This window comes from Hesperophylax consimilis, chromosome 20 (assembly GCF_061612785.1).
Source record: "Hesperophylax consimilis isolate HC1 chromosome 20, BYU_Hcon_1.0, whole genome shotgun sequence".
Lineage (NCBI taxonomy): Eukaryota > Metazoa > Arthropoda > Insecta > Trichoptera > Limnephilidae > Hesperophylax > Hesperophylax consimilis.
The window spans coordinates 19,431,634-19,456,145 of record NC_142855.1 but is presented as its reverse complement, the minus strand read 5'-3'; the positions used below and the strand labels follow the sequence as shown (position 1 = coordinate 19,456,145).

At 34.5% G+C, this 24,512-nt stretch overlaps 1 protein-coding gene across 1 annotated transcript; it reads left to right on the top strand.

Moving 5' to 3' along the window:
- The first annotated feature begins 5,596 nt into the window (after nucleotides 1-5,596).
- Scgbeta (sarcoglycan beta) lies at nucleotides 5,597-22,631 on the top strand. Its single transcript, XM_089643770.1, has 5 exons — nucleotides 5,597-5,636; nucleotides 7,335-7,405; nucleotides 14,345-14,494; nucleotides 16,378-16,697; nucleotides 21,835-22,631. The coding sequence occupies exons 2-5, from the start codon at nucleotides 7,363-7,365 to the stop codon at nucleotides 22,210-22,212; spliced, it is 891 nt and encodes a 296-aa protein (XP_089499896.1). The 5' UTR covers nucleotides 5,597-5,636; nucleotides 7,335-7,362; the 3' UTR covers nucleotides 22,213-22,631.
- The last annotated feature ends 1,881 nt before the right edge of the window (nucleotides 22,632-24,512 follow it).

The window sequence follows — 24,512 nt, the reverse complement described above, 5'->3', positions numbered from 1 at the left end:
CTGTGACCAGTGTGCCCCTAGTCTCTACAATTCAAACCACTCTCTAAAAACTCCTGGCACTAATAAGAACAAACTTATTTACTACTTTTCGAGTTTTGCAAGCACAAACAAAGTTTTGCTTTTCGAGTTTTTGATTGTTTAAATAAATAAATATATCAAAAAAGTCACCAAAGACTAAAATTACACGTTTTTTACTCCAAATAATTTTATAAATATCTGGTTAGAGTAAGTCCAGTACGTTCCTTAACACCCTTTGTAAATTTTTCTTCCTTTATTTTTTTCCATGCTGTTTATTTATAGTAAAACACTTTTAGTCCATCCGCTCATGGGGCAACTGAAACCAGTTTGCAACTGCCGCTGAGTGCCGGTTGCAAACTGGTCATCGATCTTCTCTCACGGGGCAACTTAAGTTTACGATTTAACTGATTATCTAAGCTTGTTTAACCATAGAATGAACTTCAGCTGTCATCTGTCACTATTGCATTGAAAAATATCTGCAGAATCAACTGACATTATTTTTTTTCCTTACTTGCATTATCATGAAGCCTATGGTCGTAAATACATGGAAATTTTTCAACCTCTTGAACACATTTAATGTTTTTTTGTTCCGACAGTTTTTGAGGTATAGAGAAATGGCGAATTTCTTGAAAACTGACATACCTGTGTGCAAATGAAATGTTTGCGAGTGACTCGTTGCATCGCCGTGTGCGCACTACCATTAAAATACACAGGATAGCAACTTGAGTTGCAAACTGATTTTTTTTCAGTTGCCCCTTTAGCAGATGCACTTATATGAACTTGGTTACTATTTGGCGGGCTGTAACAATGAATAATTGAAAGAAGTGTGGTGAGCCATTAGTACAAAAGACAAACAGAAAATTAAAAAGATTTCGCTAATATACTTGTTTTTCTAGTATAAAGTAGTTTTTTAATTCTGCACGCTTAATGTACCTATTTAAAATGTTTTTTTTTACACTGCCTTTAATGATATTAAAATGTAATATTTATTAATAATTGCGTTTTATTACTAGTTTTATTAGGTCCACAATGGAGTACTGGTACTAACCAAATACTATTGACTCTATTAAAAAATACAGAATCTCTGCTATACCGCGTATTCATTACCCTAGATCCAATCACACTGATATAAAAATTTTTATAAAACAACATTCGGACAAAGAAACTACATTTATTTTGCGGCAAAACTCCACAACATCCTTACCGCAGATGTAAAGCTAATAGAAAATTTTAACGATTACAAATCAAGAATAAAAATCTGGCTGAAAGAGGTCAATGAAAAAACTCTGTAAAAAACATTAAAAACAACATCGAAAACTAATAAAACAGAAATGAATAATAATATGTTCAGTATTGAACTAGCAGAGAATTTAGACTGGATGCTGTAGAAATGAAATCCCTGAGGCATATGTTTGGTAAAACCGTTTATGACCGTCTGAGAAATGTGTAGAGTCGCAAAGAATGCAAGGCTGATAAGCGTAATGAGTAAGATTAGGAAAGAGACGTTTAGATGGTTTCGGCATGTCGAGTGAATGAATGAAGAAAGGAGTGTAATGATAATACATGAATGTGAACAGTAGAAGAAGCAGGGGACGATGTGGTGGCACGATCAAGAGAACCAAGTATTGGGCCGTGCCAAGAGTCAGAATAACAGAGAGGTATGTATGAGACGGTGTGTAAATGTGGAGTAAGCAATGAGTGTATCTCGGCACTGGGAGAAATGGGATAGGGCGTCCGGAATGAGGTAATCCAAAGTACTCATAAACGGACCAGACCCAAGGCGAACAAGACAACTACTGAGGGAACTGGTAGGACTACTAACGGGACACTACCATCTCAGGAGACACATGCAGTTGTTGTAGGGAGTGGAAAACACCAATAGATGCAGGAAATGTGAAGAGGATGAAAAGATTCCAATTCACCTATGGTGCCAATGTCCCGCTCTGTTGAGCGGAACAAGGCTCAGATACCTGGGAAGACACATTGTAGAACCATAAGGCATATCCACATATCCAAAGACAACCCTGGTGAACTTCATTAAAGGGACTGGGTTGTTGTTAAAGGAATGAAGTAAAATGGGATGATATGAATGATAGCACAATGGACCTATGGCTGACGGGAACCTTACTTCAACCGTCTCCTATAAAAAAATAGGAGTGTACACCAAGATCAAGTTATTTGATGGCCCGTCCTCTCTGCCTACCCCTGCGGAGAAACGGCTTGATGCTCAGTTAGTTAGTTAATATTATTTAACGTCCTCCGTGGCCCAGCAGTTAATATCCTAAACTATGCATCCAAAGATTGCGGGTTTGCCCTGGTGATAGACAACTATTCAGAATAGAAACGGCGCATGAAATAGTGTTAGTGTGTTGGGTAACTAGATTTAAATAGTCAAGTACTTCAATCTTACGCTTTCTAATATTCTTCCACTTTCCACTCTCTCCAGCAATTGAAGAGTTGGATGCAATAACAATTACTTATGAAATTGTAGTTTTGAAGAAACACATTCAAAGTTTTTTAAATACCCTATAATATTATAAAAAACTAGCTGATGTATTTATTACCCGGCGTTGCTTGACTTTTCTCTACTTTCTATAAATATAATACGCATGTATTATATATATAAACCTTCCGGAAGAAATTCTCTAAATGATAGTTAAAACCCTATTAAAATCCGTGGCTTAGTTTATAAGAACTAAGCGCACAAACAGACAGACGCGGAAAGCTACTTTATTTTAGTACTAGCTGTCGTGTACTCGACCTTGTTGGGGGTAATCTTTAAGAGATAGACATATACCATCCAGGACTTTTCTGTAGGCCTTTTTAAGATATACAATTCCGTAGTACATTATTTTGATGTATCTCATAAAGTTTAGCCAGCGTTAGCAATGTAAGCGCCCGAAAATATTTTTATCGACCTGATTACAGAACATCGACTTATCTCTACTTTTTACAAATAAAACATGCATGTATTATATATATAAACCTTCAAGAAGAAATTCTCTAAATGATAGTGAAAACCCTATCAAAATCCGTTTCGTAGTTTAAAAGAACTAAGCGCACAAACAGACAGACACGGATAGTGATTTTATTTTATAATATTTAATTTGTAATTAATTAATAAAAGATACCTCCGACTTCTGAGATTTCCCATACATTCTGATGGCAGCATGCTACATTAGCGCCTCCTAGCTGCGTGAGTTGTGCGCCCCTGGTTTTATTTCACACATTTTAATAGATTTTATGTTAAATAATACATTCTTTATTTTACCTTAATAAATTAAAGAAATAAAAAAATAGGTAACCTACATAAAAAATATAACTGATAACTCTGTCTTTGATGGTTTAGAAAGGAAATAAAATAATATTACAAATAAATAAAATAAAAATAGTGTAAGAAAACCATTGAAATCAGCTTATCTTCTCTATTACCTCTAAAAGGTACAAATTAAAGTCGCTATCCGCGTCGGTCTGTTTGTGCGCTTGGTTCTTCTTAACAACGCAACGGATTTTGATAGGGTTTTCCCTATCATTTAGAGAATTTCTTCCAGAAGGTTTAAATATATAAAACATTCATATTATATTTATAGAAAGTAGAAAAAAGTCAAGAAACGCCGGATACTCATCAGCTAGTACTAAAATAAAGTCGTTATCCGCGTCTGTCTGTACGCTTAGTTCTTCTAAACTACGCAACAGATTTTGATAGCGTTATCGCATCAGTTAGAGAATTTCTCCCTGAATGTTTATGCATATATAAAACATGCATATTTTAGTTATTATTGCATAAAATCATATTTGTCGACAGAACAAGTAACATTTCCCACACACTTCGTGAACAAGAATTGTCCCTAAAATTAGTGCGAGAAGCAACTACATGAAATGGAGTATGCAGTCAAGTTTAAGATAATTTCATTCTCACCCCCTCGACTGTCTAAATGTCCGATGATTTTAAATATTAGTAAAATACTTATGGCAAATTTTTCTTCGCCACGGCAAATTGGGTAGTATAATTGAATTAAATCGCCATAATTTATACTTATTGATTCATATCTCCCTCGGGCGTCCACGACTTTTGATACCATTCCACCTCTTGTATAATCACGAAATCCACATTGTCACTGTTAAAAAAGTTAAGTATATCGGATTTTATTCGACTCCGTATCTCATTACAGTGCAGAGAGAATGCTTTAATGCGTCCTCGGATTTTTCTATTGTTCATGAATAATTATTATTACCACATTATTACTATTAAAAAAACTACATTACATCGAATTTAATTCAACTCGGTATCTCTTTCAGGTGCAGAGATATTGTGTTAAGTATTCCTGGGGCGTCTCCGACTTCTTCTAGTATCCAAACTAAACTCCCTAAATACTCCTGACACCGATAAGAATGAACTGTGAAATTTTCAGCGATATCGGTCGACTAATTTTCGAGTTACGAGAGCGCAAACATACGCAGGCTGAAGTTTTATATGAATGTATTTTGTATACAGGTGACCAGAGAGAGGAATTATATTGACGATCTATTCATGAAAGAATTTTACGTGAATGTGTATTGTATAAAGGTGATCAGAGAGAGGAATTATATTGATGATCTATTCATGAAAGAATTTTACGTGAATGTGTATTGTATAAAGGTGATCAGAGAGAGGAATTATATTGATGATCTATTCATGAAAGAATTTTACGTGAATGTGTATTGTATAAAGGTGATCAGAGAGAGGAATTATATTGATGATCTATTCATGAAAGAATTTTACGTGAATGTGTATTGTATAAAGGTGATCAGAGAGAGGAATTATATTGATGATCTATTCATGAAAGAATTTTACGTGAATGTGTATTGTATAAAGGTGATCAGAGAGAGGAATTATATTGATGATCTATTCATGAAAGAATTTTACGTCAATGTGTATTGCATAAAGGTGATCAGAGAGAGGAATTATATTGATGATCTCTTCATGAAAGAATTTTACGTGAATGTATATTGTATAAAGGTGATCAGAGAGAGAGGAATTATATTGATGATCTATTCATGAAAGAATTTTACGTGAATGTGTATTGTATAAAGGTGATCAGAGAGAGGAATTATATTGATGATCTATTCATGAAAGAATTTTACGTGAATGTGTATTGTATAAAGGTGATCAGAGAGAGGAATTATATTGATGATCTATTCATGAAAGAATTTTACGTGAATGTATATTGTATAAAGGTGATCAGAGAGAGGAATTATATTGATGATCTCTTCATGGAAGAATTTCGACATTTTATCAATTACGGGTTCTGTGAAAGTCCTATTCAAGTTCTATTATTATATCATTATAGGCTAGTTGCTTGACAGAACTGAAATAACAACAAAACTTGAAAAAAATCTCTCAAAGAACTTGAAAATTAACTTTGAAATCTGAAGAATTGTTCAAATTCTCCGAAACAATACGAAAACACCGAACATTATTAAAACACCAAAATTTGAATTAAGCTCCTTTGGCGCTTAATTCTAGTATGCTGCCCTATGATTGGTTTAAATCGGACCAATCAGAAAGCTCCGTCGCGACGTCAATCGATTCGCAGGAATCACTTGTACTTGACGTCCCAAAGCTGTCAAAGTTTTAGGTAAATATTATTTTTTCTGAATTTTGATTAAAAACATTATTTAAACTTATTTACACAAAACATTAAAACATATATTTTGATTTTTGGGTAAAATTGCAATCTTTTTCAAACGTTTGTTGTTTGTTTTACACATTTCGATGCGTGAAAGCTATTTTCGTAATTTTCAACACAATTTTGAAGTTCTGTTTTGAACACTTAAATAGACATATCTTTAGAGATGTGATTTATATGTCGATTTGAGAGAAAACTGCAGTCGCAAATTTATCTTTCGACCCCCAGGTTTCAGACAAGACAATGGAATACTTTTTAATTGCTCTTGAAAGGATTTTTTTTTTAATGTTGGAACGATTTTAGCAGAATTAATGCCTGGTTCAAACGAGGACAGGACTGTCTTGTTCCCCAGTTTGAACAGTAGACATTTTGGAGGACAGGACAATGAACTAAGACATTGATGGGCAAGCTATGGTGCATTACCCCCATCACGTGTAAATGCGTTTAGACAAGACAGTAGGATGTAGCACAGTAGCCAGCCGCTCTACGCGCACGTATCTCGGCTCGTAGCGCTCTCGGCGATCGGATCTTGTATTTTGACTAAAAATGTCACGTAAATGGAACACTAAATAAATGCCGCTGACGGGAATTGAACTCGCAGCCTTCTTATTGTCGGTCAGCTGCTCTAACAATTTTCAATTTGTATGGGTGTTTCAGGCAAATAATAATTTGTTATCCTTTCCTCTGTTAGTTCATAATTTAAAAAATATGAAAATTATGTAATAGTAATATTATTTTGTTAATTTATATAGCGCCTTTTTCATGAAAAATCACCTGTAAACATACAGGGTGTATCAGCATGTACCCGACAAACTTTAACCAGCTATTCCTTAGCACATTTGGAGTAAAACATGTTATGGGCACTTTGCTGTCTGGTAACATTTTTTTTAAATAAAAAAATTCTTATTCATATTTTCACCACATGTCACCAATGTTTTATCCTTTGTCAAAGTTTGAAAACCCATCTGGCCATATTTTATTCGAGTTTCGTTGAATAATGTACGAACGTACCTACATTGGCGCGCTTTTACAATCACAACGAAATGGGATGGCACCATTCGTTTAATTTTTAACTATTATTATTTAGTGTGTATGAAAGAGCGAGGACGCTTTTTGACACACTTGCTAATAACAGCTGTTGAACACGAGAAACAATGCCAATGTCAGTGATGGAGTGTGGATTTTTAATATTTTTTTTGTTTTTAATTGAAAAAAGGTGTTACCCCACAGCAAAGTGCCCATAACATTTTTTACTCCAAATGTGCTAAGGAATAGCTGTATAAAGTTTGTCGGGCACGTGCCGATACACCCTGTATATGTTTTATTTGTTTATAATATGTAAATATTATTTAACTAATATTATTATTTTGATAATTATGCTAAACAAAACAGTTAACTTCATATTTTAATCTATTTTTATTTTTTTAAATTCTTTTCCTTCTCCTCTTTTTTCTTCCTTTTTTTCTTTTCTCTCCTTTTTTTGTACAAAATATGTACTATGTGAATATGTAATATGTATTCGTCCAAATTTTGACTGTCCTAAAATGGGAATTTATCCTAGTTGGACAGTCTAAACATTTTACAAATGTGCAATATGTATTTCTTGTACTAAATAAATAAATATAAAATTCAATTAAATTTTTTCAGGTTTCTAAGAAATACTTCAACCCTAAGGATGGACACTTCACCAGGAAAAGTTCAAAAACTGAATGACCTAGGTAAACTTTTGCTCATTTTAATTTAAAAACCTAATCGAGTAATTTCCTGTGCCTCGATTCTCGACAAAGACATTCCACTCGAACAAGAGTTGTTCGACCCACTCGTTGTTCGAGTGAAATGACTTTTGACGTTTGGCGTATGCAATTATGTACTTTTGACGAGACTCACGAATAAGAACATCGACCAATGTAAATACTTTCAACGGCGATTGATAGCAGCCTGGATTGGAAAATCGATACCATGGTGAAAGACTACCATTTAGAATCGAAACGTCACTTGAAATGACTTTAACCATGTTTGGTGATCAGTTCTGAATAGCCAGGTACTTTCCCTCCTTCTTCTCCCCAATCTCCTTCATTCCCTCAGCTTGTTAATTTGTTATTCGACTTCACAAAAGAAAATTCTATTAAAATGAATAAAGTTCACCAAGCCAATTTCAGTTGTCTTTGCTGTCCGTTAGTCCTGCGTATACTGCAAATCTGGTTCAATGAACTCGAATTTGCTTTGAATTCAAGTGTCATTTTAAAATTGGAACTGATTTTGTGAAGAATTCGGACAAGTGATAAACCTACAAGAATTTCCAATTGAAATACACCATTTCTGCGTTAATAATAAAAAAATATTCCATACGCCAATCAAATAGTTGCGCATTTAAAAAAAAAAAAAACTTTTTAAAAGAAAGACAAACATTCCCGGGTTACGAATAACCTGACAATATTTGAAAATCTCCTACTACCACCACAGTAAGCTGAAAATGTTGCTTGTGTTGTGATGGAGGACTTAGCCAGCCGAGGAAGTGAACACGCTACGCCTGAGTGGGACCCAAGCGCGATGTCAACTCGGCTACCGACCGGTCTAAAAAAAATTTTAGTTTATAAAATCATCATTTAAAAAACAAACGTACGTTGACGTGAGCTTCTGTCCACGACTCGAGACGAGTATCCTTGTAATGTTAGTACAATCTTCAAAATATTACAATAAAATATAAAAATATACAACTTTCGATGAATCCTTATATTTTTCTTACTTTTCCATTTGCACCTTTTACCGTTGTATTCATTTAACTATGAATATGTTCTTTAAAACATCCAATCTGTTATAATAAAGGTTTGCCAAATACAAACATGCTTTACAACAAACTGTTCTTGTTTATTTTCATAACATTTCATAAAGGTATTTGCTCTGTAACTACTTTCACAGACCCTTAACCTCTCAGGCTAATTTGTTCACTTTTGCAAACAAACAGCTATTACCCGTAGAGTCAATTTGTTTACTTTTAAGAACAGCTAATCATAGAAATCGTTGTATCTCCCGTTGAATCATAGTGAGAAATATGAACTAAACATTGTTAGAAAGAGATAAATACGAAACTTTATATGCAAATATAGAAGTTAAACACAGAATAATTAAAATGTGTACCTCTATAAAAGCAAAGGTTCCAACTGCAATATGAGAAAAAAATATGTAATTTTTTATTAATTAATTTTATATGAAATGATAAAAAAATGTGGTGACAGAAATGTTAATAATACATTTTCTAATACAATGTGTGCTTTTTTCACTGTTAAATAACTGTTAGACTGTTATTTACAGACTTGGTGGGAACACAATAATAGAACGCGTGTTCCAATATAATAATTTATTAACAATTAAGTGCGGATTGTCTACGTCTTATCTCTGAGCTGTCGGTTTGGTAAAGAGAGCGAGCAGATGCATCCGTCATCTTTTATACCCCTATCAGTCATCTCGCTCTTACGCATTCAACAAGCAGGCGTACCACCAAAAACCTTTCTTACATCCTCCCCTACTAAAATTGAACGCCCCTATCTATATATATCATACCCTATTACTACATATTTCATTTACAATTTTATTTTATATATTTCATTTACTAAACAATTAACACAACATATTTTTTTTTATAAAATTAACTATCATATGCCGCGTTTCTTTCTGCTTCCCTTCTCTTGTCTCGTCGCCCGTCCACTCCTCCTCCTGGACTGCGAGGTCCTCATCTTGGCCGAAGTCTTCCCTGCCATGGGTTAGACCTGAAACATGGAGAAACAGTATTAGAGTCACTTCTATTACGTAACATACCTGAGAGATTAACTTCATCCGTCGACAGTTCCCTAGTGTCAGACGTACCGACTTCCGGCTTATCTCCCTCCTGCCATGAAACATGTAATTTCTTTATCTGGTCTAAATGTCTTTTCCACACCATATTAGACTTGTTAATTTTTATGATATATATTTTTCTACCTTTTTTTTCAACAATAACCCCAGGGACCCATAACCTATTACCCTGAGCTCTGAAATCTCTAGTCATCACTTTCTGACCTATATTCAAATCTGACTTATTTCTACCCTTATATTGTCTTTTCTGATTGACTTGACTCTGAATAACCTTTCTTATTACTTTTTGTTGACGAGTAGAACTTGAAGTATTCGTTCTTTCCTCAACCTTCCTAGGAATCAGAGAGTCAAATACTGTTCTAATTTTTCTTCCCATTAATAATACAGATGGTTCACACCCTGTTGTTGCATGAACGGTATTTCTATAGTCAGTTAAAAAGTTACCTAACTTTTCTTTATAATCTGAAGGAAATCTATTATTTTTACAAATTTTTTTAAGAAAATTTTTACAGGTTTTAACAGCATTCTCAGCTTGCCCATTGCTACTCGGGTGGTTAACTGGACTAGTAATATGTTTCATACCATTTTTCTTACAAAAATTTTCAAAATCCTCAGAACAAAAACACGTACCATTATCACTAACTAAAGTTGCTGGAAAACCAAATTGTGAAAATAATCTATGAAGTACTTCAACATTTTCTTTTGAAGACAGACTGTTCACTTCCAGACACTCGATCCACTTCGAAGAAGAGTCTATCACAATTAAAAAGTTTTTATTATGTAAGCTACCATGATCAATATGCACCCTGAACCATACTTCAGGTTCATAAGGCCATACTGCTAATGAACTCCTCAATTTATTTAAATCACTAGGCGCTGACGCGTTTAAAATGGCTTCTTTATTCCGCTGACACGGTTGAATTCCTTGCTCACTTATTTTATAACCTAAAAATTCAATAACTTTTAAATTGAATTCACACTTTTCACTATTCACCGTTAAATTACAACTTTTTAACCTATCTAAAACGAGACACACGTTTTTTTCTAAGTCGACTTCATCTTTTCCTATAACAATAATATCATCCAAGTAGAACGTCATGTTCCGTAATCCTGATAAACAATTTGCCATTGCTTTAGCAAAAACTGCTGGCGCTGGTGATAACCCAAACACTAAACGTTTATATTGAAACAATCCCAAGTGGGTATTTATTGTTGTGAAACGTCTACACTCCTTTTTCAAAACAAACTGATTATATGCGGATTTTAAATCAATTTTAGCAAAAACCTTGCCTCCATTCACTTTGGTTAATAATTCCTCAATTCTAGGTAACGGATACTTGTCAATTAATAACTGATTATTCACTGTAGATTTATAATCACCACATAATCTAATGCTACCATCTTTCTTAATCACAGGTACGATTGGACTCGCGAAATCACTATACTGAACTTGTTCTATAATACCGTTAGAAAGTAAATTACTTAATTCTTTTTCAACTTTATCCTTCAAAGCAAACGGCATTATTCTGTGATTACGAAATATCGGTACAGCACAATCTTTTAAGGTTAAATTCACTTCGTACTTGTTAAACTTTCCTATTTTATCCGTAAAAACTTCTGGAAATTTTTTCACTAATCGCTCTTTTAATGTATTTTGTTTTACACAATTAACGATCCCCGTTATCCCCACGTTAAAGAGATTCATGAAATCACGTCCTAAAATCGAAAGTGACGAACTACGCACGACAATAATTTTTAGTCGGTGTTGTAGACCATTATACTCTAGTATCGGTGTGAAAGTACCTACCACACCAATGAGCGTATTGTCAAAACTCCGTAAGCTCACGTTTTCGTGCAATAACTCAATACTGCTGAATTTATTGAGATAACATTCTTCCGGAATTACGCTACAAGATGCTCCAGAATCTACCATGAATTTATTATTTATTCCGTCGAGTGAAACTTCTATATAATATGGCTCAATACTTAGTACATCACCAACCATTCCATCCGATAACAAAATATTCACGTTTTTACGTGTTGTCACCTGTTTACACCGTTTTGCTAAATGACCTTTAGTACCACAAATTTTACATACATAATTTTTGAATCTACATTCTACCGCCGTGTGATTATTATAACCACAAACCGTACAATTACGCTTTGTAACATGATGAAACGGCGAACGAGCCCGATTACAGCTACTGCTTCGCTTGAAACTATATTCATCTCTCTTTTTCACATGCGTATTAGGTGAGACACGACCTCCGCCGACTGTTAAATTAGCTAAAACTCTGTTATCAGCTGATTGAGATTGGGTTGATGCTACAAGTTCAATACACTCTGCTACTTGCACACATTTTTCGAAAGTATATGATTCACTATCGAGAAATAATTTTTCTCTAATCTTACCGGGTTTACAACCTAATACAAAGAAATCTCTTAATTTCTCTGATAAACTATTCCCGAATTTGCAATTGCTAGAAAGAGATTTTAAACGAACAGCAAAATCGCGAACTGATTCGTCATTCCTTTGTTTAGCTGAATAGAACTGTGACCTTTCTTCAAAGAAACATTTTGTCGTACAACAATATTCATTGAGCTTAGATATTAAATCTTTTAAATCAACCTCTGTTACTTTTTTTGGAATACACAAATTTACCAGTAAAGAAAAACAATCATCTTGCAAAGCATTTAGGAAAATAGCTCTTTTTTTAACATCCGATGCGTACTTTTCATCATTCACAAGGAGGTACTGCTCGAGACGGACCTTGAAGTTCTCCCAGTTACCGTCACGCAAACTGAAGGACCCCAATCCTGACTCCATGCCTCCTCTACCCAGAAGGTACCCACAAGACAAGAAAAGAAAAACAGAAAAAAACTTCCCAAAGATTTCTCCGCTCTCCAATCTGCTCCTTGGACCCTCTCAGGAAACCGCTCCTTGACCCTTGTTGCTGGATGGCTCTTCCCAGACCGTTCTGAGACCTGGCAACACCGATCCTTGACCCTGGTGCTGCTGATGGCTGCCCCCAGACCACTCTTGTGGCCCGGACCCCTCCGATCCTTTGACCCTTGGAGATGCTGCCGCTTGACGCCCTGGACCTTCCGTGCTTCCCCCTTCCGAGAAGCTGGCTGGCTCCAGTGGCTTCTTCTTCTTCACTCCTTCCAGTGAAGAAAACAATAATTTCGGTCCGGCCTTTTTTACCGACCCGAACAATATGTTGCAATCCGAACTTTTTCGACAATATCGCGTATTTCCTTGAGCGAAATCTCGCGCGTTGATTCTTTTAATCAATGTTTTAATGATTTCCGTAGGCTGCGCCACTGTTAAATAACTGTTAGACTGTTATTTACAGACTTGGTGGGAACACAATAATAGAACGCGTGTTCCAATATAATAATTTATTAACAATTAAGTGCGGATTGTCTACGTCTTATCTCTGAGCTGTCGGTTTGGTAAAGAGAGCGAGCAGATGCATCCGTCATCTTTTATACCCCTATCAGTCATCTCGCTCTTACGCATTCAACAAGCAGGCGTACCACCAAAAACCTTTCTTACATTCACTATCTTAATTTTAGTTCTGTGTTTAGACTAAACTACGTAAGGTGAGCCATTTTTTAACTTTTTGATATTTGCATTAAAAAATTTTATATTTCGAAAAGTATATGTTAATTTCTGATAATAAAATGTGAAAGATTTTTTTATCACCTTTCACAAACTGTTTTTAGTTTTTTGATATTATTGTCAAGCAGAAATACACTTGAATCCTCCGACCTTCTAATCAATATGCAAATAAATATAATGATCAATATGCCAGAGGCCTGAGGTGTTAAGTACTGATTTTATACTGTTGTTATTATATAAAATTATTGAATTCCTTTGTCAACAGAACTCTCCATGATAACTTGTATTGTACCTGCTTATCAGAGATGTGCTTTATTTCAAATAAATCCATTTCAAATGGAAATGCAAAATGGGTATTTCCCATTTTAAATGCTTTTCTAAAAACCATTTTGCATTTTGCATTTTAAATGCTTTTCTCAATGCATTTTCCATTTTAATTGCTTTTTTGCAACATTCTTCCTACTATCTCCACTCATCTTTTTTTCATAAGCCCCAAATATCAGTCGGTCCTCAACCTCGCTATGAGAGATAATTTACATTTGTCAAGTTGCTCCCTGGTAGGAGCCCTGGCAATTGAGTGATACCATTACAAAACATACTGATTCAAATACTGAACATGGGGCCATGACGCTGTAATATTAAATGTTAGATAGCAGTTTCTATGTTTTTACGTTGGCAACATTAGTCCCGCGCAAATTTTTTGTGGTTTCATAATCTGTAGTGGTGTTTTTGGATTTACCATCATGTAATATGTTTGTTCTACATTGATGTCCATTATTAAATGACAATATTGTTTAAAAATTCTATAATTATTTTGATTTTTTGACCTGAGAAACCATTTTGCATTTTCAATGCATTTTGAAAATAGGTATTTTGCATTTTGCATTTGAAATGCTTTTCTAAAAACCATTTTGCATTTTGCATTTTCAAATGGAAAAGTTTTGACCCATTTCCATTTTGCATTTAAAATGGTTTTGGATACCCATTTTGCACATCTCTGCTGCTTATACAGTTCATACTCAGTTTATTATGTTATGTTTTAATCATAGAGTATGTTATGTATTGCATACAATACAGTGACAATTCATTTTACACACTGATTTATTTGGCCCTTTTGACTGCTTAGTCATTATTTATTTGGTAGTTTGGAGATGCTATTTAGTATTAATTGAATTTCCAGAAGAGGAAGACATGAAAGCTCGAAGGATCCACGACCCAAATGACACCCGCTACTTCGTCCAGTGGATCCTGTTGGGGGTACTCCTGCTGACCACCATCGGGAACCTGATGCTGTCACTGGGCATTGTCTATGTGCTGCGTTTGGGCAGAGGTAAACTATGTATACCATCCAAATTGATTAACTTCCCTTATATAGACATCCAAATTGATTTACTTTCATAATATAGACATCCAAATTGATTAACTTTCCTAATACAGACTTCCAAATTGATCAAATTTCCTAATATAGACATCCAAATTGATTAAGTTTCCTAATGTAGACATCCAAATTGATTAACTTTCATAATATAGACATCCAAATTGATTAAGTTTCCTAATGTAGACATCCAAATTGATTAACTTTCATAATATAGACATCCAAATTGATTAACTTTCCTAATACAGACATCCAAATTGATCAAATTTCCTAATATAGACATCCAAATTGATTAAGTTTCCTAATATAGACATCCAAATTGATTAACTTTCATAATATAGACATCCAAATTGATTAACTTTCCTAATACAGACATCCAAATTGATCAAATTTCCTAATATAGACATCCAAATTGATTAACTTTCATAATATAGACATCCAAATTGATTAACTTTCCTAATACAGACATCCAAATTGATCAAATTTCCTAATATAGACATCCAAATTGATTAACTTCCCTTATATTCCCTTATATTATTCCCTTTCCTAATACAGACATCCAAATTGATCAAATTTCCTAATATAGACATCCAAATTGATTAACTTTCATAATATAGACATCCAAATTGATTAACTTTCCTAATACAGACATCCAAATTGATCAAATTTCCTAATATAGACATCCAAATTGATTAAGTTTCCTAATATAGACATCCAAATTGATTAACTTTCATAATATAGACATCCAAATTGATTAACTTTCCTAATACAGACATCCAAATTGATCAAATTTCCTAATATAGACATCCAAATTGATTAAGTTTCCTAATATAGACATCCAAATTGATTAACTTTCCTAATATAGACACCAGTTGATTAACTTTCCTAATATAGACATCCAAATTGATTAACTTTCCTAATATAGACATCCAAATTGATTAACTTTCCTAATATAGACATCCAAATTGATAAATTTACCCTAACATAAAATCTGGGTAAGATTTCGTCGAGCTAGAGACAAACTTTGTGACCACATTTCGAGAATGCTTTGAATAAACTACGACATCAGTCATACGTTGACCGCCAAAGAGCGCCCATGAAATAACCAGACCCTGCGCAGAAAAGTACAGTTCGCTAATGTAAGGTAACAGTTTGAAGCGCAGTCCATTGTGGGACTTTTCTGTGCAGGGTCTGAATGTTCGTTTTTAACCGAACCATCTACAAATCGGGTTGCGTAGCGACGCAAAAATGACTGAGATTGATGGTGATTTTGCACAAAAACGGCGCTATACAAGTCATCCAATTATTATTATTATTATTTGAGATGTGCAAATTATAACACATTTGTAAAAGTGTCTAACTTAATAGTGTAACAAAATATTAGATTTTGGAAACAAGCCCGAACTTTTGTTTTTTGATTTGGGATTTGGAGTCAAGTTTTTTATGCAGACTACAATTTTATTTATTTATTTATTCAAACGCCATATATTGGCTTTTACAATACAGTGATAATCGAATTACAAGCATACAGTGGTAAACAGGATAATAATAGCAATAAATTAAAGAACAATTATGTGTAAACAAAAACACAATTGCAAGTGATTCAATTTGCTTCCCATTGTAAAAAGGACTAATATTTTGTAAGCAGATTTTATTTTCGAGGACTAAATAGTGATATTACAATGCGAGTTGCCTGTACACTGTCAGATTCATTTATTGAAAAATCACAGAAAAGGAGACGGTCATGCCACCTCCCGCTCCTGGCAATGTTCTTATACTTCTGTATACTTTACTAATACATATTCACATTAAAAAAATAATAAAATGAATCTCAACAGGTATGCAGAGCATGGAGTTGATCGGAGACTCCTCAATCATAAAGTTCTTCGGTGAGACCGATCTCGGTCATCTGTTCAAGCGCGACGGACTGATTCAGGGCTTCTCCGGCTCCCCGCTGTCGGTATCCTCGACCAAGGAGATCAACTTCCACTCCGTCGGCCTCAAGTCCGTGGAGCCCAAGCTGCGGATGAACGCCACACACACCGTGCTGCGCGGCAACAGCTTCAAGGTGACGGATCCCTACAACGGGCAGACCGTCTTCAATACTTGGGGCCCGAGTGTGAACATTGTGGAGCCCATGAAGCAACTCAACGCTAAGGTCAGAAAACCAATTTAATAAATCTTCATATTCCGTCTAAATCAACCCGACAATCTGATTTATTTTATTTACCCTCGTGTAGAACAAAATATTCGAAAAAATTCCCCAATTCCTCGTATATGTGCACAATATAATGCAAAATTTTACAGCATTGACATTTTTAGAAATAACCTAAAGAAATATTGATATGAAGTAATGCGTACGATCGATTATTGATATGAGAGTATGGAATGTATCGGGAGCATCTCCTATCCTCTTCCTATTTTCCTCTTCCTCTCCCCTTCCTTTAAGCTTTCCTCATATGTGGTGTGTATTTACTACACATTGCTACTGATAACTTTAATAAATCTATAAATATAATAAATTCTGGGTTCAGATTTTAGGTATTCCTCCGTTATACATTTATGCACTGAATTAAAAAATAATATATTACATAGTTTTCAAATTCAATTAAAAATCAGAGTTTTTTGTTAAAAATCGGGAACAAATACACCAATACAATCAACCGTGTTATACTAAATACGCGAAGAGTGTGCGAGGAAATGACACGCTATTGATGTCCCGCTTTAATTCGCTAAGCGGGAACATGAGACATCCACACTTCTGCAGTTGTAGTTTTTGATTTAGACCATCGATACCTACAACCGCACAGCTGTGTTTGTGCCAGACGCCAGCCGCGCCGCTAGCCAGTTGGCCGCGAACCGTCGTTAGATGTGGACCCCTCGCACGTTTCTTTAGCATCTGCCAATGGTTTTTTTATGTTTTCAGCAATTAAATTACAATTATTATCACTTTTGATATAAAATATAATAAACATAATTGATTAGCTATGAATATTCATATTTTTCCGATATTAATTCGCTTATTTTGAGATGTGTATTGACTACACAGCACCGTAACGCGTGTATTTTTTTAGCACAGTAAGGGAAAGGTTAACCCAAAATTAATTTTAAGATTTTCAATGAACTTTAGCATAAGAAACTTCTGTGGCTTGACTTCACTTAACTTGTATATTTATCACTGTACATTAAGTAAAAACTGTTTGTTTCTTACAAATAAATAAATAAATAAAACTAAATAATTACCCATAGATGATTGAAACAAAGCTCTTATATTTTTTTATTTTTGGAATAACTTAATGAGTAAACCTCAAATAAAATAAAAATAAGATATATTTATCTAATACACTGTCTAGATTGCCTTTAGTTCGAGTTAAATCTTGCGATCATACATAAATATAGCAGCCAATAAAAATGTGCGGTGAGAAATTGAAGACAGTGTTGGTAGTTATTATTCAAAGTATGATACAGTTAAATATGACTGAAGGAGATAGGGTCCCATTAGCTCAGTTGTTAGAACGGTGCCGCGGCAAGGTAAGGGTCCTGGGTTCGAGTTCTAGATGTGACCGTATCGTTTTCTGATTTTACTGTTACAAATTTTCGTTTAGAAATATTTAATATTGTCTTCAATAATTAAATTCTCGTATAGAGTTTGTGAAGTTTGTTAGTAGTTGTTTGATGGAGCTTATGATCTAGAAAATAATATATCATCTAACTAACTAACTATCAATCAAGCTGTTTCTCCGCAGGGGTAGGCAGAGAGGAATGACCACCAAAAAAACTCACTCATTCACATTCATAGTCTTCTATTATTCTGACTCTTGACATGACCCGACTTAACTGGTTCACTTGATCTGTTCATCTCAGCGGCTCCGACTTCTTCTATTGTTCACATTCAATTTCATTTTTTTGTCCTTACACCCCTTTCTTCATGCATTCGCTCTACCCATAGACATATGAATATTAGTAGACCTGCCCTAAGTGATTAAAAGCGTATTATTCCCACTCCCCATACCGGTTCCATTGGAGCCGGCTGTGCTCGCGTATGGCCTCAAGTGAAATTTGAAAACGTGACGTCATCATTCTTGTGCGAACTATGGTTGAGGCATCATCGGTTCATTTTACGAAATAACACGGCAAAATGTTGACTTGTACTATGAAAACTTGTAAAAATAGATGTGAAAAAGAGAATAAACCCAATTGTCGTATTACATTCCATATATAAGCATTATTTTACTTTATTTTAAGCTTATTCACACCGTAGTATATGGATCAGTTTTAGAAACATATACCATCACATCACAATGTAGCGATTCTCAAGTGTGCTCATCGTTGTTTACTGGGGTAAGTAAATTATGAAACATTTGTAAAAGTGTCTTAACTAAATACTCTGAAACTAACTACGACTCTGCAAACAGAAGAAATTTACTTTGCCGAATTTGGACTTCGCAAATTAGTTCATAACGTGGCGAGTAATTTGCGCTCCCATGTAAAAATGTCTATTCATTCAAAAGCAGATGTTACTTTTAAGAAGTAAATGGTGATATTATAATGCGAGATGCCTATTTACTGTCAGATTGATTTATTGACGAATCACAGTCAGCTTTACCCCCTTCGTTCTTCAACAGTTGATTTTACCCCTCGCCATTATCTTCTCGTCTATTAATTCCTATGTCTGTGGCTCTACTCATCTGAGCATCCCTTTCCTAATCTTACTCATTGTTCAAGCTGTGGACCTTTTAATAAACAAATCAAATATTCTACGTTGATATATTACTTTGGCAATGAGTTTTATAAAGGTAGAAGGTACTTACAGAGGTGGAGGAACATTCACTTGTTGGGATGCTAATTTCACTATAGTTTTGGTTTATCTAATTTTATTTATTGCGATGCGTTTGTGATGATTTTGTTCACTTCGCGTCACGGCTGTTGGTTTTAGACCGAATTCCGGACACAGGAGAGGTGTGAAGGAGAGGAAAACGGGGTTCGGGATCAAAATTCATTGCCAGTAAAATAATTCTCTATGAATCAACAATTAGCCATTATTGGCGTAAACACTGATTATTTTTAACATCAGCCTTGCATTATTTGCAAATCTTCACAATTCTCACACGATCTTACATGGTTTTACAACACATGCGCCTCAGGGTTCCATGATATCTCCTCTAAATGACAATTCAACACACATATAAAAAGTGCTATAAAGTTATGAAAAGTGATGAAACAAAAACTAGGTTAAATAGTTATATATTTAACCTAGTTTTTGTTTCATCGCTTTTCATAACTTTTTATAGGTGTGTTGAATTGTTATTTTGAGGAGTTATCCGGTCACCGCGCCTCAGGGATCTCATTTCTACATCATCCAGTCTAATATATTATCCAGTCTAATATATTATATTTAACTAATGGACCCTGCAATGCTTCGCCGTCTTTCTCGACCGTCTCTGATTTCTTCCTCCATTTACTACTGTATACCACAATGTTATTCGATTCTGTATCTTATTCCGGTGGAGAGATATTGCGTTAAGTATTCCTCGTGCATCCTTTTTGCATTTTTTTCACCTTTTTTAACACTATATGGTAGGGCATTTTACCGCCAAATTGGGGGCGAAGCGCGGGTGTTTTTTAAATTTTAGCGCCAAAATTAGACTTTCCGCAAAATATTCATATCTTATGATCTATTTGATATTTTTCGATGAAACTTTCAGTGTTTTACTTTAAAAAGATGTCTCTATTTATTTACTTGGCAATGTATGTGTAATTCCTTTTTTTTATGTACAAAAACTTTCTACTTTCTTCGGAATCATAGAAAAAACAGTATTTCACAATCGAAATAACTATATTCATACAAAATTACAAGATTATTTAGAAATTTTCAATACATATAAAAAAAACTATAACCTAATAGTGCTTCAATGTGTGATAGCGTTCGAAACACTTTCCTTTATGCAGGGGCACATTGCAAAACTTGCACATGTACCACGTTTCACTGCGTAGTTTGTGAGCGGAACATACTCGACAGCCATTTTATTATTTTATTGTGTTTCAAACTCATTGTATTGACAGGTAGATAGATCGGGTACCGCCGACAATAGAAAACACATGACCCCGCACCCATTTAGAACCCCTTGTTTACAAGTTTCCCGCTCCTTACCGCTTTGCGCAACAAAACGAGTAAACTCGTCTCCCGCGTCTTACTGTAAAAAGGCGTATGATGAGTTTTCTTGTTTCCCGCAAAGAATGTGTTAATATTAGAGATGTTCCGACTAGTCGGCGACTAGTCGGTAAAGCCGACTATCCGGCCACTATTGTAGTCGTCGATTAGTCGGCGACTAATCGGCAAAGAGCGCCGACTATCCGGCTTCTTAAGTTGTATGTATTTCTCAATAATATGAATGCGGGGGAACTACATGAAATAAAAACCTTGATTATATATATATATTTTTTTTTATAATCAGTCTTATACATTAAAAAATGAAAAGCAATCTTTCCTTTGGTAATCAGTTTTTAAAATTACTTGCTTGTAAAGAAAACAAAATTATGACATTTATTGAACAAAATTACTACCTATCCTAATTAACATAAAAAACAACATAATATCTTCTTATCTTCAATGAACATTTATAAGTATTTCTTATTATTAAAATAAAAAGTAGATTTTTTAAATTAACAAACTCAGTTATATGTATTAAAGCAAGATTGTATGTACAAGATGCACAGTAATATATGTATAAATTATATATATATATATATATATATATCCAAAAATTCTAAACATGAACTGTTTGATAAAAACAAAAAAAAATGAAAAAAACATATTTCTTATAACCATACCTACATAATCTAATCAAATCAAAGTCACAATTGTGACAACCAAAAATATCATAATCTCCTTATATTTTTTATAACTTACTTATATTTTTTAATTAAGGGTAAATTATGATGTAAGAAGGCTAAAGCTTCTGCCCTTTCTGGTAGCAATCGATTTCTTTTTGTTTCATATATGATTCCGGCCTCTGAGAACAGCTTCTCACTGTAAACAGAACTTGCGGGACAGCAGAGGTACACTTTGGCCATGCACGACATTTCAGGGTACCTAGAACTATCCCCGAAACCGTAATCGGCTTAGCCGACTAGTCGGCCGACTAGTCGGTCTTATTACAACCGACTAATCGGCTAGTCGGCTAGTCGGCGAAAGTCATAATCGGCACATCTCTAGTTAATATCCAATTGAACTCCCAGTGAGATAGATATATCAAGAACCGCCACTGTAGTATAAAAATATATTTTTCTTACAGATTCTTTCAACAAATCGCATCAGCTCTCCACTGGACAAAGATCTGTGGATTCGTTCCGACTTGACGACAAAACTCACAGGAATGGAGGGCACACACATGGACGCAAAAGACATGCTCTGGTCCGCTGATCAAGACATAACCTTACGCGCTGCAAACGGTTCCGTAGTTCTCGGTGGTCGAGAAGGGGTGTTTATCGATGTCAAGAGCCTTCCCATAGCTACGGATATCACTGGCACCGTGACCAGTACGCAGTATAAGTTATGCGTGTGCATGCCACAAGGAAAACTGTTCAAAATTGAGGTTCCTAAGGGTGATGCCGCTAAAAAAGTCAGTTGTTCGCATATCAATATGTCGAGCAAATATAACCCTTGTGTGTAAAATAGTTAGTTCTTTTTTAGATTATCTCCGTACGGGCAAATAATTTCCCTCAGAGCCTGTGTCATCTTTGAGGATGCTGCATGGAGGGTCTAAATGTTAGGTTAAGGTGTTTTAAAGGTTACACGATAAATCAGAACACTATTGAAAACTGATATTATGAAATCCTGAAAAGTGAACTAATCCAACCTAACCTATTATTTCGTTTTGTTCTGTTTTGTCCGGTTACCGTTTTTAAATTTAATCAGCATAATTTTGAAATATGTAAGGTTAAACGTTAAGATTCTCGGCCCGTTTGAGCTTTTGCTCAAATCTTAACATATTACATTGGGCCGCTGGTTGTGCTTCTATGCACCATATCTTTGTTTAATTTAGTAAATAAAATAGTGCCGTATCTAGTCAAATAAAATATCTCTTTAAATTGTTTTAGTTTTTTTTAATGCTATACTGTACAAGAATCCAAATAGTTTTATGGCATCTCGAATTGAGATGTGTTGCGAAGAACCTAGCTATTCAGATCTGGTCGAGCTTCTGAAAGTAGTTGAAGAACGGCGCTATACAATTGATCCAATCATTATTATCATCAACTGAAACATCAACCGACAAAGACGAGCGCTCAGCATAAACTTGAATGTGCTCAGTAGACGGTTCCGGCTTTGCAACCCACGTGTAAAGAGAATGCTAACTTTAAGAACGGCTACGCGTACAGTCTTACAACGCCTACCGCATGATGTTTGGCCTTCCCATATACTGCAGCGCTTCCAATGTGCTCACGGAAAGGCCAGGTATTGCAGCCTTCTTAAGAGCCCGGGTGGCAGGTTTAAGAGAGACGACAAACTGTCAGTTCAGACTCTAGAATCGCAGCACACTGGAGAAAGTTGTTGGTCACGTTAGCCAAAGCTTAACGTATATGTTTCATGAAATGTGTGATATTGCACAAATCCCCACATTCCGGATTATGAAATCAGACAGCAAAGCCCTACAGTCATTCAAATGGGACCGGCGTAAAAGGTAAAACTAACCTTTCTGCCAGAAGACAATAACGTGTCTCCACTCGAGCTATTGGTGTCACATATTTATATATACACATTTACCCATACTACTTGAAATATTCAAAAACTATTGAATCTGTACAAAAAAAAATTCTAAGATTGTTATCATTTAAACTTGGACTAAGTGCCGTACTGCAGTCTTACGAGGAACGACTCCAAAACTTTAACTTTACGACCCTGGATAAAAGTAGACAATTTGCTGACTTAATATGTCTACACAAAATTATTCATGACAAGCTTGAAACAACTCACTGTCTGAGCAATATTCTTATTAAAGTTACTAATAGACGTAATCTAAGAGAATATATTCCATCTAGAATTATTTAAGAACAATATTGCATACTTCAATCCATTGTCTAGAATGTGTCGTCTGTACAATTCTATTGAGTGTAACTACATAGATATATATACAAATAATCTCGCTTATTTTAAAAAGCAAATTTAAATTGATTTTGAATGTTTGTTGGTTTTTTTTTATTTATTCTATTTGTTTTCTGTTGCTTTTGTTTTTTGGATCATATATTGATCTGTATGTTTTCTTTTTTATATCTCTTTTTTTTGCCTTTGCTCACGTTTTGCTGTTTATATTTTTTGACAATACATAGTGTATAATGACACTTAGAATGTGCACGATGTGAACATTTTTAAGTGGACTGTTGGCATATACTTTTTTTGCAGCGCTTATCTGATGATTTTTTTTCATGTTAATAGTCTGTAAATGTTCCTAAACAATAAATAAATAAATCTAATTAATACATTCCTCAAAATATTAATATGGAAATAGATGAAAGTGATTACTGCGGTTAAAAGCCAATGAATTCACCAAGATTTCGCCGCCTATCCCACATTTTTAGGTTCTATACATTTGGCAAATTATGGCAAGCGATCGCTCAAAATGATTTTAAAAACTTGGTATAATATAACAAATTATTATAAGCATCAATTACAACTAAATTTATTTTTGTAGGAAAGGCTTTGTTAGTGCTGAATTTTCCACTAGATGGCGTCGAGACATATTATATCTACATTTGTTGCTGAAATATTTTCGACTTGTCAAATATTATTATTTTTTAATGATAAACTAATGTTTATAAGACAAGGTTTTTATGCATAGCAAAAAGGATAACAAATTACTTGCCTGGCGAGTAATTGATGTTTATAATAATTTGTTATCCTTTGTGCTATGCATAAAAACCTTGTTTTATAAACATTGGTTTATCATTAAAAAAAAAAAAAATTGGTTTACATAAT

Bases quoted from the DNA above. Each gene is read 5' to 3' on its own strand.
- Scgbeta (XM_089643770.1), top strand. From the start codon at position 7,363: ATGGACACTTCACCAGGAAAAGTTCAAAAACTGAATGACCTAG. The intron at 7,406-14,344 runs GTAAACTTTTGC...TTGAATTTCCAG, and splicing joins TCAAAAACTGAATGACCTAG to AAGAGGAAGACATGAAAGCT. The intron at 16,698-21,834 runs GTCAGAAAACCA...TTTTTCTTACAG, and splicing joins TGAAGCAACTCAACGCTAAG to ATTCTTTCAACAAATCGCAT.